The sequence below is a fragment of the Pelobates fuscus genome, chromosome 12, assembly GCF_036172605.1.
Source record: "Pelobates fuscus isolate aPelFus1 chromosome 12, aPelFus1.pri, whole genome shotgun sequence".
Taxonomy (NCBI): Eukaryota; Metazoa; Chordata; class Amphibia; order Anura; family Pelobatidae; genus Pelobates; species Pelobates fuscus.
The window spans coordinates 90220761-90239429 of record NC_086328.1 but is presented as its reverse complement, the minus strand read 5'-3'; the positions used below and the strand labels follow the sequence as shown (position 1 = coordinate 90239429).

Here is an 18669-nt window from a genome sequence, read left to right as displayed (position 1 = left end):
CTAATGGAAAACAAATTCTGTAATGTGCAACCAATGTTCCATCTTGTTCTGTAGATCTAGAACAAGTTTCCAGAGTGCCCGTGGCTCCCCATCGCGATCTTCTGTTGCAAACCGACCGCAGAACACATGGAGGACACAGGGAGGAAATGGGAGGAATCACGACATATTAATGGAAATACAGCTGACCAAGGTTAGAGCTATTGCCGCCTTATTGCGTTCATTTCGGGTAACCGTTCCATTTTCTCTGTTTATGCCTCATGGCACATTGGTATGAAACGGACTTGAGGCCTAGTTGTTTTATTTTTAATTCTTTATTTTTGTGTGTAAAAGGTTAACATACAGGCTTGTTATGCCACAACAACATTGACAAGCGTATACATCGTTGGTACAGTGTTATGGCACATAAAGGAATTGCACTTTTTTAAACATATTTTGAAACAGGTTGAACGCATGCTAGACAAGTTAATAATGGTGGGAGACCCTTAGTACAGGTTAGATAGACCTATTCGCTGGTGAGTAGAGGGTACGTGTTAACATCATCAAGAATTCAGTGCTAGTTATGTTCAAAAATCTGCTGGGAGCATGAACCCTAGCTTGTGTGAGTGACTAGCTAGAGGGACGGGAGACATGGAGGGTATCAGCCGGGTCTCTGTGATACTGTCAGCGGGAAGAGCAATGACTAGGGTGCATGTAGAAGATGAAATAAAACTAGACAAGCAAGGCAAGTTTGTGTGCGTATGGGGGGTATCAGCTTGTAATGAACTCAGTCTCAGTAATAGCCGGGAGGGTTCAGGACCTGTCCCCATGACCCATAGGATCCTGGGGTCAGCCGATCCCAGATCTGCCAATGCTCTGGAATTGGGTACACCAAATCGTCGATGCTGGGGTGTCATGCAGGTGTGTACTTTTTAAAGAGACATGAGGCTGTACTGTGCTTGGGTGCCTCGTAGTGCTCCTGCCCTCCGGTCCGCCATTTTGTGGGGCTGTGTATGTCAGAGTCCCGGTAGCTTGTCTCCTGTCTTTGCTACCCATCACCACGCGCTTTCCCTTTGAGATATGCAAGCCTCCGTGGGGTGATCGGCATGTGTGTTCTCAGCGTTCGCGGCTTCTTGCGGGGTTGCCGCAGGTTCGTCTGCGTGCCTGCTGGCTTTGGGTGCTTGGCGGGACTGTGCAAGTGGAACTGTGATTTCGCAGGTTCAGATGTGTGTCGGTTGGGGATTAGTGTGCCCTCCAGCCGTGCCTCCAATCGTGCCCAAAACCTTTCAAAGATAAGATTCAGCCATGCTTGGGAGACTGCCAGGTAGGCCTCAGTAGTGGGGTTGTTTGCGCGATCTGCCATCTTGGGTGCTGCTCTGCTATGATACTCGAGAAGCAGTTAGTGAGTTAGTGTAGTCGTGGAGGTCTCTCCTGCGCCTGATAGGCTTGTAGGCCGCAGTAGGGTAAAGGCTGGCGGTCCAAACCCGGACGGCTCCAAGTTTGGTGTCTTTCGGATCAGCACGGTCCCCCCTTTTCAGCCCGTGGGTTGTGCGGTGAAAACCTACTGCTTGGCTGCGGTCCGTTGCGTTTTTCATCGGTTTAGCTCAGGAGCTCATAACATGTGCGTCCGCTCGGTTAGCCAGTCAGGCCCCGCCCCTTGAGGCCTAGTTGTGTCTGTTACAACATATCCATAATGGAATAAGTGCCTCATTGCCCTCGTCCCCTTCAGAGCCTAATTTTATGCCATTGAGATGGCTGCTCTCAGAAGGGTGGAGGCTTTAAAATCTTTTCTTCCTCTCATTGTTTGGGCCAGGGCTATGCCAACTGATAATTGTGACTATGTGTTTGGAACAATAGCCCAGATTTATTTATTTTAATTAATATGATGGAATGACAAGGTATTACTGTCGGTAAATCTTGCCTGTCCTATTGTGTTTTACACCCCACCTCCTATAGTCTGTAAGCTCGTTTTAGCAGGGCCCTCTTCAACCTATCGTTCCTGTAAGTTTTGTAATTGTCCTATTTATAGTTAAACCCCCCCTAAGATATGGAGAAGAACAACCAAAAGACAAACTTTGACCCCACATCTGTCTTCTTTGCCACTTCATAATTTAGTACCTGGGCATTTATATACTTAATAGACAACTCCAAGGAGAGCATGTGACTTTCTACAGTAGGCTAAATGGTTAAAAAAATCACTATTCATCTGCAGTAGACCAAAAATAATGACTAAATAACCCCACTTAACTCCTCCCACTCTTATCTCTAGTATAAAAAACGATTTAAAATGGGGCATCTTAGGTTACTCAATTAAATGAGATTAAAAACCCACAAAGACACAGTTTAGTAGAATGTATATGAAATCAAATTATTATTTACTTGGTCTCTTCAGGTAATCTGGTTATACAACATAAAAAGCAGGACTTCATAAAGGAACATTTGTCTTGGTGCATACATATAAAAAAAAAAAAAAGATGGTAAACAAATGAATTACACCGACAAACAAATCAAAATAAGAAGGAACAAAGTAACATAAAATCCTAGTTATTCACCTTGCTAGCATAGTACATGTATATTCAGTCCCAGGGGGAGCAGGAAAGAAAATGTCAACTGCAAAATTTGATTTTGTCTCAAAGTGCGTAAAATAGTAATTTACATTTCATCAGATTTTATACCCGCTGTGTTAATCTCAAATTTCCAAGCCAGCCTCTGAAGGACGAACAGGGATGAGGAGTGGCTGTAGAGATTCTAGTTTGATGACACCTCCTATCTCACATTTTGGCCACACATTTATATGAATGAATTTAGAAAAGGGTCCCTGTTTCTTGTTATATGCCTAGTACAAAGATAGTTTTCATATGTGGAATTGGCATAATTCCTCTGTTCCAGAGACACCTCATAAGAGACCTCATCTGCACAATTCCCCTAAATGGCGTAAGGGACGATGGTCATGTTTAGACTTCTTTTGCAGAAGTTAATTTATCTTCCCTAGATTATTATTAATGGTTTTGTGGATATGATTCTTAGCACAGAGGGCTGTACTCTAGTTTCTAACTGTTAATTTCCATACCAAAAGGCCAGAAGTCTGTGCTTAGCAGATTTTAAAAGGCTAGAAGCTGGCAGGTCTGGGAAGGTATAAAACTCTTCACATGTAAATGTTGTTGAACTCTGGCTCAAGATAAATAGACCTCATTTACATCCCCTTTCCTGTGATTCTAACAAATTACGTATTCCTTTGGCTAATAAAAGCCAAATTAACCCTTGCAATGCTGTAATCAGTTGACCCAGATTAACCCTTCTAATGCTTTAAAAAATCTTACCATCTCTACTCGGTAACCATTCCATTTATCCACTAGACTGATTTTTGGAGTCTTATTAAATGAATAAGACTCCATGATTAAATCCCAGGTGAATCGATTAGTTAAAATGTTTATTAAAAGGAATTTGATTTGGACCAACCAGCCGAAACTCATTTTTGCACAAGCCACCTACCCACATCAGATTGACAATATTTTTTACAATGAATCATGAATACTGGGTATGACAACCTATTTAATATTTTTTTTTTTCTTCATCATCTTAACGCTTTCAATAAATACTGTTGTCCGTGGTCACAGATGCAGATAATTCTTTGTGTATTTTTTCCTTTTTCCATTCTCTGTTGAGATATATTTTGTTTTTCTACATTTCTACAGGTAAGCTTCCAGCATGAATCATATCCCGTACCATCTGGAGGCAAAAATGAAAAGCTTCAAACTGGAGAGATAGAAGAAGTGCCCATTGCTCGTCAGGTGTTTATAGTTCAGGAACTGGAAATAAGGGACCGTCTGGCTACATCGCACATCAACAAGTTTTTGTACTTGTACACCAGTGAAAAGATGCCACGGAGAGCTCACTCCAACATGGTGAGAAAGGGGCACGTGAACGAGCAGTGAGATCATGGACTATAGGTCTTGAAAGCAAGGTTTAAGAGGTTTAGTAGAAAATGCATGGTTGAAGAATGGTTCCATTTGGTTGGATTAAATAGGATGAATGTGACCAGAACTATAAGAAAAGAAGAACCGTTTCGATTAAGAGATCATTATAAATGGAAACAGAGATAATTTTGGGTAAAATAGGAAAGGTGAAGAGCAGAATAGCAACAGGTGTTGTGGAGATGGTTTGTTATAGATTAAACATGGCAGCCGTAGTAAACTGTGCATGTAAAGTTAATATATTTTGATGTAAACCTTTTAATACGATTTAACTAATCTTTATTATACCATTCATTTTAGCTCTCTATCAAAGCTCTCCATGTGTGTCCGGAAGCTGGACTGGGTGGGCCTGAATGCTGCCTCCGAATGTCCCTAATGCCGCTAAGACTAAACATCGATCAGGTACGAGATTAAAGAGTTTCATGTTCGTATTCCCGAACATGGTCAATATCACATAGTTTCTATTCATTCTTCCCCATTTCTTAATTCCTGCAGTTGATACACTGCTTGATCTTCTTCCTCCTGCCTTTACTCTTCCATCTCTGTCTTTTATTCTTTTATTCTTTTTTTCCCCCCTCTCTAATGCAACAATTGCTCTCCATATCCCTTGCTTTCATAGGATGCTCTCTTCTTCTTGAAAGACTTCTTCACTAGTCTAGCCTCTGGGATTCATCCTGTGGTTGCCTTGGACATGGGGTCAGATGGTGAGTATTTCATGAAAAATCCTGTAATGAAACTATGGACACCGAGATTTCGTTTGCTTCACATACATGTCTCTCTCCCCCTCAGCCTCTCATATGGATGGCACAAACAGGCAGAATTCCTCAGATGGTGAGCCAGGGTTAGAGGCCTCTTTGGAGTCCAGTGAAGAAGACACTTCATCTCATAGTTCATCAAGTGATCAACCTATTTATTTCAGGTACAAAGATGAAGAAGAATGTTTAGTGTGTGCTGTTATGAGAGAAACTGTTGTAGATTAAAGACATAGAGAAGGACAAATGGGGCAAGTTTAATTATTGTGTTTGATACGTTATTCAGAAAGAAACGGCTACTTTATGGTAACTAAGAAAGCACAAATGAATAGAGGTTGACTATGGAAAAATACTGTTCTTCAAATATTGCTACTTAAAGAGTAAGGATGCTTGAAATTATCCCCGGCGTCATACTATCAATTGAGCAGTATAAGAAACCAAAGAAAAGAAAAAGTTACCTGCGCTCTCTCCTTAATCTCTATGTATATTTAGACAAATGGAGGTCATTTAGTTGCTCCAATGGCCATTGGAGGGAATGCCTGCCTGCCAACATCAAGGCAGACTCCCCTAAGCGGGTCCAAACACTGACCCTTCAGCCTGCTTCCTTGAGCTTCTGGCAAAAATATCTCTAATGAGACAGAGAGGGTTTTTTTTTATATACACCCCTATAAACTTATTAACCCTTAATAGGGAACACATGGGATGGGCGGCAGCATTGTAACAAGGCTGTGTGATACAAAGTAAATACAAATACAAAAAGAGAAGTCCTCTACTCACTCCCATCACTACTGGGCCGGCAGCAATGACTACAGTACACATCAGCCCCAGGCAGGCGGGCATTTCCTCCAATGGCCATTGGAGCAACTAAATGACCTCCATTTGTCTAAATATACATAGGGATTAAGGAGAGAGCGCAGGTAACTTTTTATTTTCTTTGGTTTTTACTAAATATTGGGGCTGATGTGTACTGTAGTCATTGCTGCCGGCCCAGTAGTAATGGGAGTGGGCGCAGGACTTCTCTTTTTGTATTCGTATAAGAAACCGCTCTGCATAATGGCATATACAGGTTCACAATTCACATTTTGCTAGGAACAGTTTTTAAAAATGTAGTTTTCTTGTAGAAATTTTTTTTTTTCTTTTTGTATCTAAATGAGAAGTGCCACACAGTACCCTTTCTTAATGGTATCAGCAATGTCCTGTTGTTTTGTCGCTGTTTATTTGGAGCTCCAAGATTGGGTGCTTAACCCCTTAAGGACACATGACATGTGTGACATGTCATGATTCCCTTTTATTCCAGAAGTTTGGTCCTTAAGGGGTTAAAGGAACACTGTAGGAACCTTAACCCCTTAAGGACCAAACTTCTGGAATAAAAGGGAATCATGACGTGTCACACACGTCATGTGTCCTTAAGGGGTTAAAGGGACTCTCCAGTGCCAGGAAAACAATCCGTTTTCCTGGCACTGCAGGTCCCCTCTCCCTCCCACCTCCCATCCCCGGTTACTGAAGGGGTGAAAACCCCTTCAGTCACTTACCAAAGGCAGCGACGATGTCCCTCGTTGCTGCTTCTTGGTCCGCCGCCGCTCCTCCCCTTCATTACGTCAGCCGGCGGGGGAGACTGATCACGCCCACCGGCTGGGGAAACCTAATGCGCATGTGCGGCAATGCCACGCACGCGCATTAGACCTCTCCATAGGAAAGCATTGAAAATACTTTTCAATGCTTTCCTATGGGGATTTTAGCGACGCTGGAGGTCCTCACACAAACCTGTGCTATGGACCAGGAAGTGCACTCTAGTGGCTGCCGCTAGAGGAGGAATTAACCATGCAAGGTAATTATTGCAGTTTATGAAAACTGCAATAATTACAGTTGCAGGGTTAAGGGTAGTGGGAGTTGGTACACAGTCCACTCCAACGGGCAGAAGTGGTCTGTGTGCCTCGAGTGTCCCTTTAATAGCTTAAATTGATATAAGCAGTTATGGTGCCTGGAATCTGTGGGTCTAACATCACAAGTAAACTGTTTACTTGCCATTTTGCAGAGATACTTGGTCCCCGGCAGCCTTTAGCCCTCTTTATAATGATGATATGGTAGAGGCAGAGTTATTCTTCTATTTTGCTCCATAAACGTTCACACAGGCATTGGGGTAGTAACTGGCTGAGAGCACTCAGCTGACGCTCTCAGCTAAACATTGTTCACTATCTCTTGTGTGGCTTGAATTGGAGCATAGCCCCGACTCCGCCATATCTTCATTGGAGGGTGGACTGAAGGCTGCCATGGACCAAGAATCTCTCCTAAACAGTGAGTAAATCATTTAGAAGTGATGCGGGACCCAGTGCTCAGTTCAGTCCTTTCCAGTGTTTATGGTGCCTATAGTGGTCCTTTAACTTCTGATTCTCACCTTCCTATATGACAGCACATCATTTAGCCATCACGGTTTGGAATATTAGTCTCATCCCACCTGGAGAAAGCACCCATATATTTTCACTAATACTCTTCCATGTTTCAGACTCACCTCACACTCATGGCACAGTATATGTGAAGTCTTGTAATTCAGAGAGACATGGCGTATGGTTGTTTTTTCTTTTCTTACTACGGGAATTAAGTTTCACCCAACTGAAACTGCCCTGGAAAAGGTGTAGAAAACATAATTGTTGCAGTGTTTGAAAACTTAAATTCTCACCCAGCACATCTCATAAGTCTTATGTCTATCCAAAGTAAGAATTAATGACTCCAGCTATCCATTTTTCAATTTTCTTCTGAGAGTATTCCTTGCAGTATTGTCATGAATCTGGCCTAAATATAAAATGAAATCGGAATTTATAGAATGGACAAACGTGATTAGTTAATTTGTGTGTGTATTTAATAATATATTTCATTTGTTCTTGAAATTTGTGTTGGTTGTTGATAGAGAGAAATAATTATAATTGGTAGAGACAGGCAAGGTTTTCGTACATTCACCATAATCCTTTTTTTTTTTTTGTAGAGAATTCCGCTTCACCTCCGAAGTGCCAATATGGCTGGATTACCAAGGAAAGCATGTTACCACAGAACAGGTGGTAAGTGATGGCAGTGGCAAGTAGTGTTGTCTATTATTACTTTCAGTTAGAGGGGGGTACTGGTTGCTCCTTCACATCCTTACAGTACCTATAAATCTGGTACTGCAAGTCTGTCATGTCTACTCTCTGTATTGTCCATGTCTGTGGAGCCCTGTGAATGGACTTGGGAGGATACATTCGTATAGATCTAATATTGCAGTACATGCAGCCAGAAATTTCTCATGTACATGCTGGCCATTAAGCGTAAGCTAAATTCTACTTTACATTTTTTGAATAACTAACTCACACACAACAGATGTATACCTGGTAGACCTTTGACTGGAAGAACAATATGGCTGGTTTGGATAGTTTGTTCTGACCGTTTCACTCATTTTGGTTGGTCCAAACTTTGCTGGGGGCCTAATTCAGTTCATAAAAAATTTAAGGAAATCTGGTACAATATTAAAAGCTAAACATCCCAATTAACCCCATGAATGTCAGCAGTGAGTGTACCTCCGGCACCCAAGGGTATAAACAGGATAAACCCAGTGAACAGTCCATACAGTAAAATATATGGTAGACCTGCAAAAGAGTACCCTTGTACACCTCACCAATAAGATGCTAAAACTCTTGTGCGGGTAAGCAACCCAAAGATAGGGAGATTGGCATGCAGTGGCTGGTGCAGGGTTTAAAATGCAGCATATTACAGTAAATACAAGTGTGTAATTATTTTTTCTTTTCACTTGTTCTGCTTGACTACACATTTCACACTTTTGGCTTTTTACGTTTCTGTCTTTTCTTGTTTTTTACATATTTGATATGTGTTGGTTTTATTTCTTCTTTTATTTATAATGTGCAATGATTTGCATATCACATTTGATTAATCTCTTTTTATTTGCTCACGATTCATTGTTACTATGGTGTAGATTACCCACATATCACTACCCACGGAAAAGTGGTGGGGAACAGATAGGCAAACGCAGTTCTGTACAATTTTTACCCAGGGGTAAGGGGCATAGATGATATCCTTTGGCATGTGTCCAATATTTTAAAGTACTTTTCCTCCTTCCCACAACCCATTGGATGGGGGTAGAGAGTAGGTAGTCTTACATCATATTGTGGCTGTATGAGTGGAGTTCATCACTAGCCTTAATTGTATTGGACTTTGCAACAAGTATGTGTACTACAGAGTTACTCGTGGGGGGTTTATCATTACATATCCTTTATTTAGGACGATATACCTACGTACCACAAAAAGAGGACATAGTCTTAAATTAGGGGGACAAAGGTTTAAAAATAATATCAGGAAGTATTACTTTACTGAGAGGGTAGTGGATGCATGTAATAGCCTTCCAGCTGAAGTGGTAGAGGTTAACACAGTAAGGGAGTTTAGGCATGCATGGGATAGGCATAAGGCTATCCTAGCTTTAAAATAAGGCCAGAGGCTAATGAAAGTATTTAGAAAACTGGGCAGACTAGATGGGACGAATGGTTCATATCTGCCGTCACATTCTATGTTTCTATGTATGAATATGAAGTTAATCTTTTATTCTTCCAGGGAACTTTTGCAGGAATCTTAATTGGACTAGCTCAACTAAACTGCTCAGAACTGAAACTAAAGAGACTTTATTGCAGACATGGGTATGATGATCATGTGTCAATACTTGGTTAGGTTTTTATTGTTTTGTTTTTTATATACAGCATGTTAATGCTTGTTAAGAGACTGCCTTTGGTCTTTATGTCAATACTCCAGGCAGCGTAACAACGTATGCACCTTGTGACCCTGTCTCTCTTTTCCTAGTCCCTTATCAATATCCGTATACAGAGCAATGTATGTTATCAGTTTATTTATCCAGAGCATTTGTGTTCATTACTGGTACATGTATGCAGAGTAGTGTATTTGTTATCAGTGTATTTATGTAGTGATGCATTTATTATCAGTATTCATATATCGAACAGAATGGTATCAAAATTAGTTTACAGAGAGTTGTGTACTTATCAGTATCTGCATATAGACCAGTGCTTTTGTTGTCCGTAAATTTATACAGAAGTTTGTTCATTTTCAGAATAGTTAAATAGAGATGTGTTATCCATATAGCCAGCTTACCAGTTTAATGGTTATAGGTCTGCATTAACTTACTACCATTGTACAGTTCACAAAATTGTTAATTTTATGTTTTCCTTCTTTCATGTTCCGCAGGCTCTTGGGAGCAGACAAGGTTTTTTCGTATGCTCTTAATGAATGGTTGACTGATATACGGAAAAACCAACTGCCAGGGATCCTGGGAGGAGTGGGACCCATGCATTCTGTTGTACAACTTTGTAAGTAAACTTTGAAATATTCACCAAAAGGAAACGAACTGCTAGAGTATAAAAAAAAAAAACTAAGTTTGTTTGACTTGCAGGCAAGCAGCAATGGCTACTGTATCAGATAATAAATATCTTACAAGTTTATTCATTGAACTGGGAATTGTGGAGACTTGGCGAGGCAATAGCATATTTTAAGACAGAGTAGTTCAATTGGAAAAAATCTCCTTCTTAGCCATTGTGAACGAAATTGTGCAATTGTCAATTCTCCTCCAAGGCAAGTTTAGCCAATAAACCGCACAGTGTGTAATGTAATGGCTAGTTGGAATAACTGTGAAATTAAGTCACACAAATCTCTCACTGGGTTTTCACAGTATATTTGTTTGGTCCTCTCTAGTAGAAGCCCCTCAATCCACAGGCTTTAATGCAGGGCTTGACAAAGCCTGGGAGTTGAGAGACTGTTCAGCCCCTGAGGTGACCGGCTGCCTCTGAGCAGAGACGGGCATTCGGCCCATGGAGGGCTGAGGCGGACGGGCGGCGGTAGCCTGCTCATGGAGAGCTGAGGGAGGGAGGCGGGCAGCTGTAATATCCCTGCTCTGCTCCCTTGCAGTAATGCCGGCAGCAGGAGTATGACATCTCTCCGGCCCCCAGCTCACTAAACAGTGCGCAAGAGGGAGCTGAGTAGGGAGATGACAGAAGCCCCACTAGACCCCAGGAAAAGCCTACACACTTCAGCTCTCCAAAGGTTGAAAACCCCATATTGACGGCTTCAGAATTTGAATAAAACTCTGCTAGAAAAAAATAAAAGACTGTGCTTCTTCCTTCAACTTCTGTAAATTCTCATAGACATTGCTAGTTTGCATTGGTTTGAGGATCCTGCAGACCTTTGTGCTGTACTCTCGCTCATGTACAAAGGTACAAGCAGTGACGAAGCTCCTGACAGAAATTAGATGGAGGTGATTTACCTGGGCTTACCACCCAGGTAATACTGAGTATCTTGATCCATATAAAAAAATACAAGCTCAGCCATTTTGTGAGCTATTGGAAACTGATGTATTTTCTGTTAAGTTGCTGAGAAGTTTAATCCATGTCTTACCATAAATTAAATTACTTGCTATTACTAAACTACAAGTTAATGTATTCTACTTGGTAAAACAGTTTATAAAGAAACATCCAATACATCCCTCTCAAGTTGTAAATAAGGGAAATTATCAGATGGGTATATATTGTAATATGAGGGAGATGTCATGCGTTGTGAATATTACTATTAAAATATATCACCATTTGAGGATCTAACTCCATAATGTAAGATTCTATGTAAGTAATTTTATAATAACAATTTGAATGTGAAATAGACACGAACAGTGATGTAATATATGATCCCTTGCATTAATTGAAATGAATCATGCTTTATTCAAATCTTTTAGTTCATGGTGTGCGAGACCTCTTCTGGTTGCCTATTGAACAATATCGTAAAGATGGACGCATTATACGCGGTTTGCAGCGGGGAGCAGCATCATTTGGTACTTCCACTGCATCTGCTGCTTTGGAGCTCAGCAATCGCTTGGTGCAAGCTATACAGGTGTGGTATATCTTGGACCCACTAGAACTGAAACTATATGGAGTCTTATACTATGGACTAGATCATTAAGTATCACATTTTTGACGTCTCTATTATTTACTTGTAGGCTACTGCAGAGACTGTGTACGATATCCTGTCTCCTACACCACCAGTGTCCCGCTTGTCACTTGATGTGAGGCAGTCTCGGAGACTACGGAGAGGCCAACAGCCAGCAGATCTGCGAGAAGGTGTGGCCAAGGCATATGATACTGTGAGAGAGGTGAGTTCTCAAGGAGAGCATAAAGACTGTTTTGAGCATGAATTTTGGTTCTCTGTACTTGCCTTGAACAAAATTTCTGGCCTGTGACCGTTTTTTTTGTTTGGTTTTTTTCTTTTCTTTCTATAGGGTGTCATTGACACTGCTCAAACCATACGTGATGTAGCATCCCGTGGCCACGAGCAGAAGGGCTTGACAGGTGCAGTTGGAGGAGTACTACGGCAAATACCACCCACTGTTGTGAAGCCTTTCATAGTGGCCACAGAAGCCACTTCTAACCTACTTGGTGGGATGAGGAACCAGATTCGGCCTGATGCCCACAAAGAGGACTCTCAAAAGTGGAGGTCAGAGGAAGGACAAGACTAAAAGCCTTCACATCTCTGCCCCCGAAAGTGCCAAAAGAGAGAAAATATGTGAAGCTGAATGGGGTACACTACATCTTTGTATTAAGTGGACCCAAAACGTGACTGCATAACTACCCCACACCAATCTAAAGCGCCTTCTGTTGCCCCATCAAACAGGCTGTGACTAAATTTTGCCATCTGAAAAAAGTTCCATGTCCTTTATTTTAATTTTTTTTATTGCCTATTTAACTGCTTCTTAAAACCCTCAATGACTCCCCAATTAACTCGTCCACAGCACTGTTACTTACAACTTTTATTCCTTAATTCAGTGTCTGTATTGATTGCTGTCCCCTGCACCTTCATTGATATCAAAAGACAATATGGCACTTTCCAGCCTGGCTACCAGAGACTTTATTTTTTTTTCTCTGCACGCCAAAAATGAGTCTGAGCACAGTGTGACTGTACTATCCTTTGAAGGAGCACAGCACAGCTCCATAGGGCCTCCCTCCTTTAAGTGTGTTATGTCGCTTTTTATATCCTCCTCTCCCTCTTTTAAAAGCTTTTGTTCCAACACCGAGGCCAAATAAGTATATATATGAAAATATATGTATACATATATAAATATATAAATAAAAATAGAATGTTAAGAATTCCTGTTGTCCAAATGTACCAGATAGGTAGGGCGATCATAGAGTGTGATAGAAAGAATATTACCGGCAGTTATATTTTAAATGTATATATTTTGACTTTATTTCACAGAATGTGGGATATTTAAATCGTGTCAAACTAAAATTTTCGCACACGTTAAAGTATAGTGAGCAAACGATGTGACATTGTTTAAGTTTTGCTCTTACTACGAACAAGAAAGAAATCAATTTCCCTGTCCTGACAGGAGACACACAGAACGGAGCTGCTGTTGTGTTCTTTAGTGCTCCTTGATGTAGAAAATGCATTAAGTTGGCGCTGCCCAACCTTATTTGGCAAATACTCTTCCCATTGGAAGGAATAGCTGGAATTTTTACTTGGCACTTAAGATAACACTTTATTCTGTGAACTATTCCTAGTATTACAGCCTGGGTGGCATGTTTGGGTGGTGTTAAGTAGATGCCATGCAACATAAGAGGTTCCAGTTCCACATAATGTTGACATTAACACAGCGCTCCAAGGTGACATGGTAGAAGGGAGCTATGAGTCAGACCCTCCAAGCAGCAGAACACTGCCAAAAGGGACCCGTGAGTCCATTTTATTATAGGGTGACCATCAAAAATTTAGAAATCTGTGTGCCCCCTCCTTCCCACCCCCAGCATAATGATACAGTGATAAAGACAGAAATGAGCAACAAGTTAGAAAGTCCCACCGAAGAGTCATGCAAACAGAAGAGGTCCATACTGGTCTTCCCTGATGTGGATGAATGTTTTGTTTACTATCTGTAGTTCTACAGTGTCCTCATCTTCATGGAAGATCAAGCCCTGCATTATCTATCTGCACTCCATATTGGAGTTGGCCAGCTTTTCATCATGATTCTAATATTAAGGAAGCCTTTTTTTGTTTGTTTGTTAATGTCAATTCCTGGAATGAAGCAGCAAGGAGCCAAGTTCATCACGCTAACTATGCTAATCACAACCTGGTTTATAAGACTTAACAACTCTTATGTCCCACTGCCTTGTTGCCTTTCTCTGCAGATGGTGTTTGGACCATTTCCTTTAGTGCTTATTCCTGTGCTAAAAGTCCTCTCTTTGTTACAGTGTCATTTGTATCCATTATTGTTGATGTCTCTTCCCTCTTAATTTCTACATCTTCTGTTTCTTCTTGTCCTTCCCCCGACTCTTTAACTTGAGTTTCCTTGCTTTCCTCTATTTTGCGTATTGTCTCCTGCATGGTTTGAATTAGGTTTTGCAGTCCTATTAGGTAGCCATCCTCATGGTTGCCAGCTTCCCAGGGAACATCATGTCGCAGGGTAAGGTTAGTGGGTGCTGGAGATGTTTTTCCAAAATCAATCATCCACACATTTGAGAATCCACGGCGGTCATGAACAAAAAGCAGCGAGCTTCCAATCACCTGAAGCAAGAAAGAAGGAAGGTTATACTATATGCTCAGTCGGATAACACTAGAGTAATCCATCATATCCTTGCTAAAAGTCCACATATCGCTGGTAATCTAGTGCATTAAAGGGACACTATAGTCACCAATACAACTTTAGCTTAATGAAGCAGTTTTAGTGTATAGATCATGGCCCCGTAGCCTCACTGCTCAATTCTCTGCCATTTAGGAGTTATATCACTTTGTTTATATAAATCACACTTCCCTGCATGTGACTTACACAGCCTTCCTAAACACTTCCTGTTCAGAGAGATCTAATGTTTACTGTATTGCATATTCTGTTTAATTTAGAATGTCTTCTCTTCTGCTCTGTTAACAGCTTGCTAGACCCTGCAGGAGTCTCCTGTATGCAATTAAAGTTATATTTACAGAGTAGGAGATACAAAACTTTTAAAGTAAGTTACATCTGATTGAAAATTAAACCATTCATGCAGGCCGTGTCAGGGAAAGAGTGGCTAGGGCTGCATAAACAGAAACAAAAGTGATTTAGCTCCTAAATGGCAGAGAATTGAGCAGTGACAAAAACTAATTCATTAAGCTACAGTTGTTTTGGTGACTATAGTGTTCTTTTGATGCAAGTGAACCCAAATAACCGCTTTCAACAAGTCCGCTAACTTCAATACACACAAACAATTGCCAGACAGAATTGAAGTTTTTAGGAAGGGTTAGGATAATACCTATACATTTGGTTTGGTCTGTCATTGTGTGTAATTCATGGCTTGCTCTGCTTATGCATTCTAATCAGTAGAGGGATACAGTAATGTCAGTCTTTTTTAGGATTGTAGTCAACAGGATAATCACACTGATGATTTTACCATTAAAAAAAAAATTGCTTACTCCATGACTTTGTTAGATAAAATAGATGAGTCGAGCCCTGTATGTAAGTTAACACTATTTTTCTTTGTGTGAACCGCAGAAAACTGCCAGTGGTTTGCCAAGCTCTAAGTTAAAAAGGCACTTGGTGAAGGAGTTGGACCTCCATTTTAATGCACTATATAGACAATATAAAGAATGAAAAATATACTCTTTTCAAGGTCATATTTTTACTACCAATCCGCTTCATGCGGCAAGATGTGCCTAAATTAGGAGGTAGCCAATGATAGCCTTTATATTTTCAGCATAGCTCATGAAGCGGTTTAGGGTTATATTCTTCAGAATATGTGAATTGATGATAGCAGCCATTGTAAATGCTATGACCCACACAGAGTAGAGGCCAGGTTTCAGGAGCAGTCTTAGCAATCAGGCAAAGTCCAATGGACCAAGAAACCTGCCGTGAGCAAGTATAAACTGGCAGAACTAGCACAAAGGAGCACATGGGCAAGCGAGGATCCTGCAGCTGAAAGCACTGCTGCTTTTGTGAGTGTGATATGCCAAATGTTCCCACTAAACATAATAGGAAGGCCGCATGTTCAAAATACATACTGTATTGGTAAGAGTTCACTAAAGAGGCTGCAAATCCTGGCAGTTTGTGTTAAACAGGAACTTTAAAGTTTAATATCAATTTTACTTTAGACTAAAAATCAAATGCACTTGAAACTGTAATGTATGTATTGCATCAAAATAGTGGTGAATTCGAGCCTGAAGCAGGACTATTGGTCTTTAGCAGATCCACGGTTTAATTTTCCCCAGAGGCCAAGACTGTCATTAGCTACTTGTAACTGCAATGATTTACAAAACAAAAAAAAAATCTCAGACTGTTTCCAGGGAGACAAAAGACTTCCTTGTGCCACAACAGGTTCAAACAAGCATAGGTTATTATGGTGCGTGGAGTGTCATGCACCATACATCTGTATATGTGAGTAAAATGTGTTTATGGACTGACTGCAGTGTCAGGAAATGAAGAATACAACCCAGCACAGATTTACCCGAAGACAATGCTAATTTAAAAAAAAAAAAAAAAAAAAAACTAAAGTAATATTTAAAATAAAATAAAATGACATCTAGTCCAATTTGTGTGACATTTGTTGTAAGGAACACTAAAGCGAGTACAAGCCTGTATTCCTAAAGTTCGAGATAACTGCTTTTTTACAGCACCGAGGATCCCTCAGCGCTGCCGAGCTCCTCCGCGACGGTCCAATGCATTGCTCGTAGAGCTCGCGCATCTAAACTATTTTGGATTTAATACTTTTCCATTGGAGCTTCTACATCGGTCAGTGTCACTAGAGGACAGCCACTAGATGTGGAATGCTTTACATTGCAGGGTTTAAGCTAAAGCACCGCGTCATTGAGATGATGTGTCCTGGATGACTTTAGCGGTCCTCTAAGGATTTATTCAATCATGACGCGTAAAACAAGTAACGGTTCAATCTATAATTACTGACTGACTTTACTCAGCCTTGACTAATAGTGTTTATACAATAATAAGATAGAACATTATTAAAATCTCTTCCTACCTCCAATGTTTTTAACCTAACTGTTAAAATAAACATTGACTCAAAAACCTTTTAATAGATCTTGGGGTTTTTTCCCCGCATGTCTCGAATTGAAAAGGGAAAAAAAATAATACTTTGTTTGCAGAAGCAAGAGTTATTATTAGGAACAACTAGAAACTTTGTTGAAAAAAATAAAAATAATGAATGATCCGAGTCTGCTTTTTGTCCAGATGGCACTGTTGGAATAAACAGATTGTGACAATGCAGAAGCAGTTGATGACATAATTCACAATCTTTCTATATCTGCTCCAGCAATGCAGATTGATTGAGCTTCCTTTCAATAACACTTTCTCTAACCAAGAACTCCTGTTAGTGCTCTTAAAGGGACATTATAAGCACCAAAACCACTACATATTATTGTAGGGGTTCTGGTGAATAGATGTGGTCTCTTTTCTCAGACAATGTATAAACTGTGCCATTTCTGAGAAATGGAATTGTTCACAGCCAGTCGTTATAGCTACTTCCTCTTTAAAGGGACACTATAGGCACCCAGCCCATTCCACTCATTGAAGTGTTCTGGGTGCAGTGTCCCAGATCCCTCAACCCTGCAAAGGTAATTACTGCACTTTTTAATTCCAGACAGGGGTCTACCAGTCAGGTTAATGAGTGACTTCCGGGTCGTTAGACGACTTTTGGTTGCCTAACTGATGCTGGATGTCCTCACGATATGCATGAGGACATCCAGCGTCACCCAAAACCCCATAGGAAAGCATTGTATAATGCTTTCCTAGGGGGACGTCCTAATTAGGTCTCCCCCGCCAGCTGACGTCGGCTGGGGAAGAGTGGAGGCGGAGCCCGAGCCAGCGCCAACGGACAGCGGTGCTGGACTAAGGTAAGTGACAGAAGGGCTTTAACCCTTTCTGCACCACAGGGATGGGAAGGGGGGGGCTTGAAAAAGGGTGGCATTATAGGAGAGCTTTAGTACCAGGGATTTTCTGGCATTATAGTTTCCCTTTAAGACCTTTTTTATTTTAATTTTTTAAACCTTCACATTCTGGGTCATCAAGCACAACATGAAGATGATGAACGCGATTAATTCTACTCATGGAGAAACACCGAATGTAATAGCAATAAATAATAAGCATTTGATTAATGGGTCCACAATGCTTTTCTGAGACACATTGGATCGAGATCATCATACTTGGTGATCTCACAATGGGAGGAGAAACTGTAGATCAGAATTTTGTCTCATCGCTTGATTACAGGTAAGTCTTTTAAAATATATATATATATATATTTTTTTAAAGATTCTTTATTTTTGTATTTTAACATTTAAATGTAGGCGGTACAGCAACTGTGGTAGGAAGGCAGTTGACATAGCAAACAGTTGGAATTGTGGTAAGTTTTTGTTTTTTATTTAAAAAATTTTTTTTAAAGAGGTCCTCTTAAACATAGTAAGGAATACCTCACACGTTTCTCTACTCTCGCAAGTGTCTAATCATATACTTCTTAAAGAGAGGCATTTAAATTGGCTCATGCTCACTGGCTCAGAGCGCATGCACACACTCTGAGCTTCGAAGGGATTAAGAAAAATATATATTCTAAAAATGAGGAAATATTAGAAATACAGATAGGCAGGATGGAAGGGAGGGATCAAATAAAAGAGAGGGAGGAGATAGGCTTCCACTTGCAAGTGCTGCCTTCAAGGGCAGAAGCTGACCGTGTCTGTAGCCTCGATGCTATGTGCGCTGATGACCATCTTATTTTATGCTGAGATTTAACATTTGGCAGCCCAGAACAGAGATCCAGCTGACTAAGTCACATGTGCCAGCAGTGTAACTAACCCCCGAAACGAAAGTAAACATATCTGTGTGTGCAGGGTTTCAAGCAGAAACACTGCACATACAGATTCCTACCACCGTGACCACTTGTAAAAGCAGAAGTGGTCATGGTGGTTGGAGTAACCCTTTAACT

General features: G+C 40.7%; 2 protein-coding genes across 3 annotated transcripts in view; one reads left to right on the top strand and one right to left on the bottom strand.

The window, feature by feature from the left end:
* Positions 1–12944, top strand: part of ATG2A (autophagy related 2A) — a 108629-nt gene extending 95685 nt beyond the window's left edge. The window contains exons 32-42 of the mRNA XM_063438841.1: positions 55–190; positions 3672–3881; positions 4251–4352; positions 4570–4654; positions 4740–4869; positions 7683–7755; positions 9293–9375; positions 9935–10056; positions 11469–11623; positions 11730–11882; positions 12009–12944. Of these exons, the coding sequence (XP_063294911.1) occupies positions 55–190; positions 3672–3881; positions 4251–4352; positions 4570–4654; positions 4740–4869; positions 7683–7755; positions 9293–9375; positions 9935–10056; positions 11469–11623; positions 11730–11882; positions 12009–12245 (1486 nt within the window). The 3' untranslated portion in view covers positions 12246–12944. The remainder of the gene's footprint in view (positions 1–54; positions 191–3671; positions 3882–4250; positions 4353–4569; positions 4655–4739; positions 4870–7682; positions 7756–9292; positions 9376–9934; positions 10057–11468; positions 11624–11729; positions 11883–12008) is intronic.
* Positions 12945–13435: 491 nt separating this feature from the next.
* LOC134579525 (inositol-trisphosphate 3-kinase B-like) overlaps positions 13436–18669 on the bottom strand; it is an 81097-nt gene continuing 75863 nt past the window's right edge. For both annotated transcript variants that reach the window (XM_063438842.1, XM_063438843.1), the window contains one exon: positions 13436–14281. In XM_063438842.1, the coding sequence (XP_063294912.1) occupies positions 13934–14281 (348 nt within the window). In that variant the 3' untranslated portion in view covers positions 13436–13933. The remainder of the gene's footprint in view (positions 14282–18669) is intronic.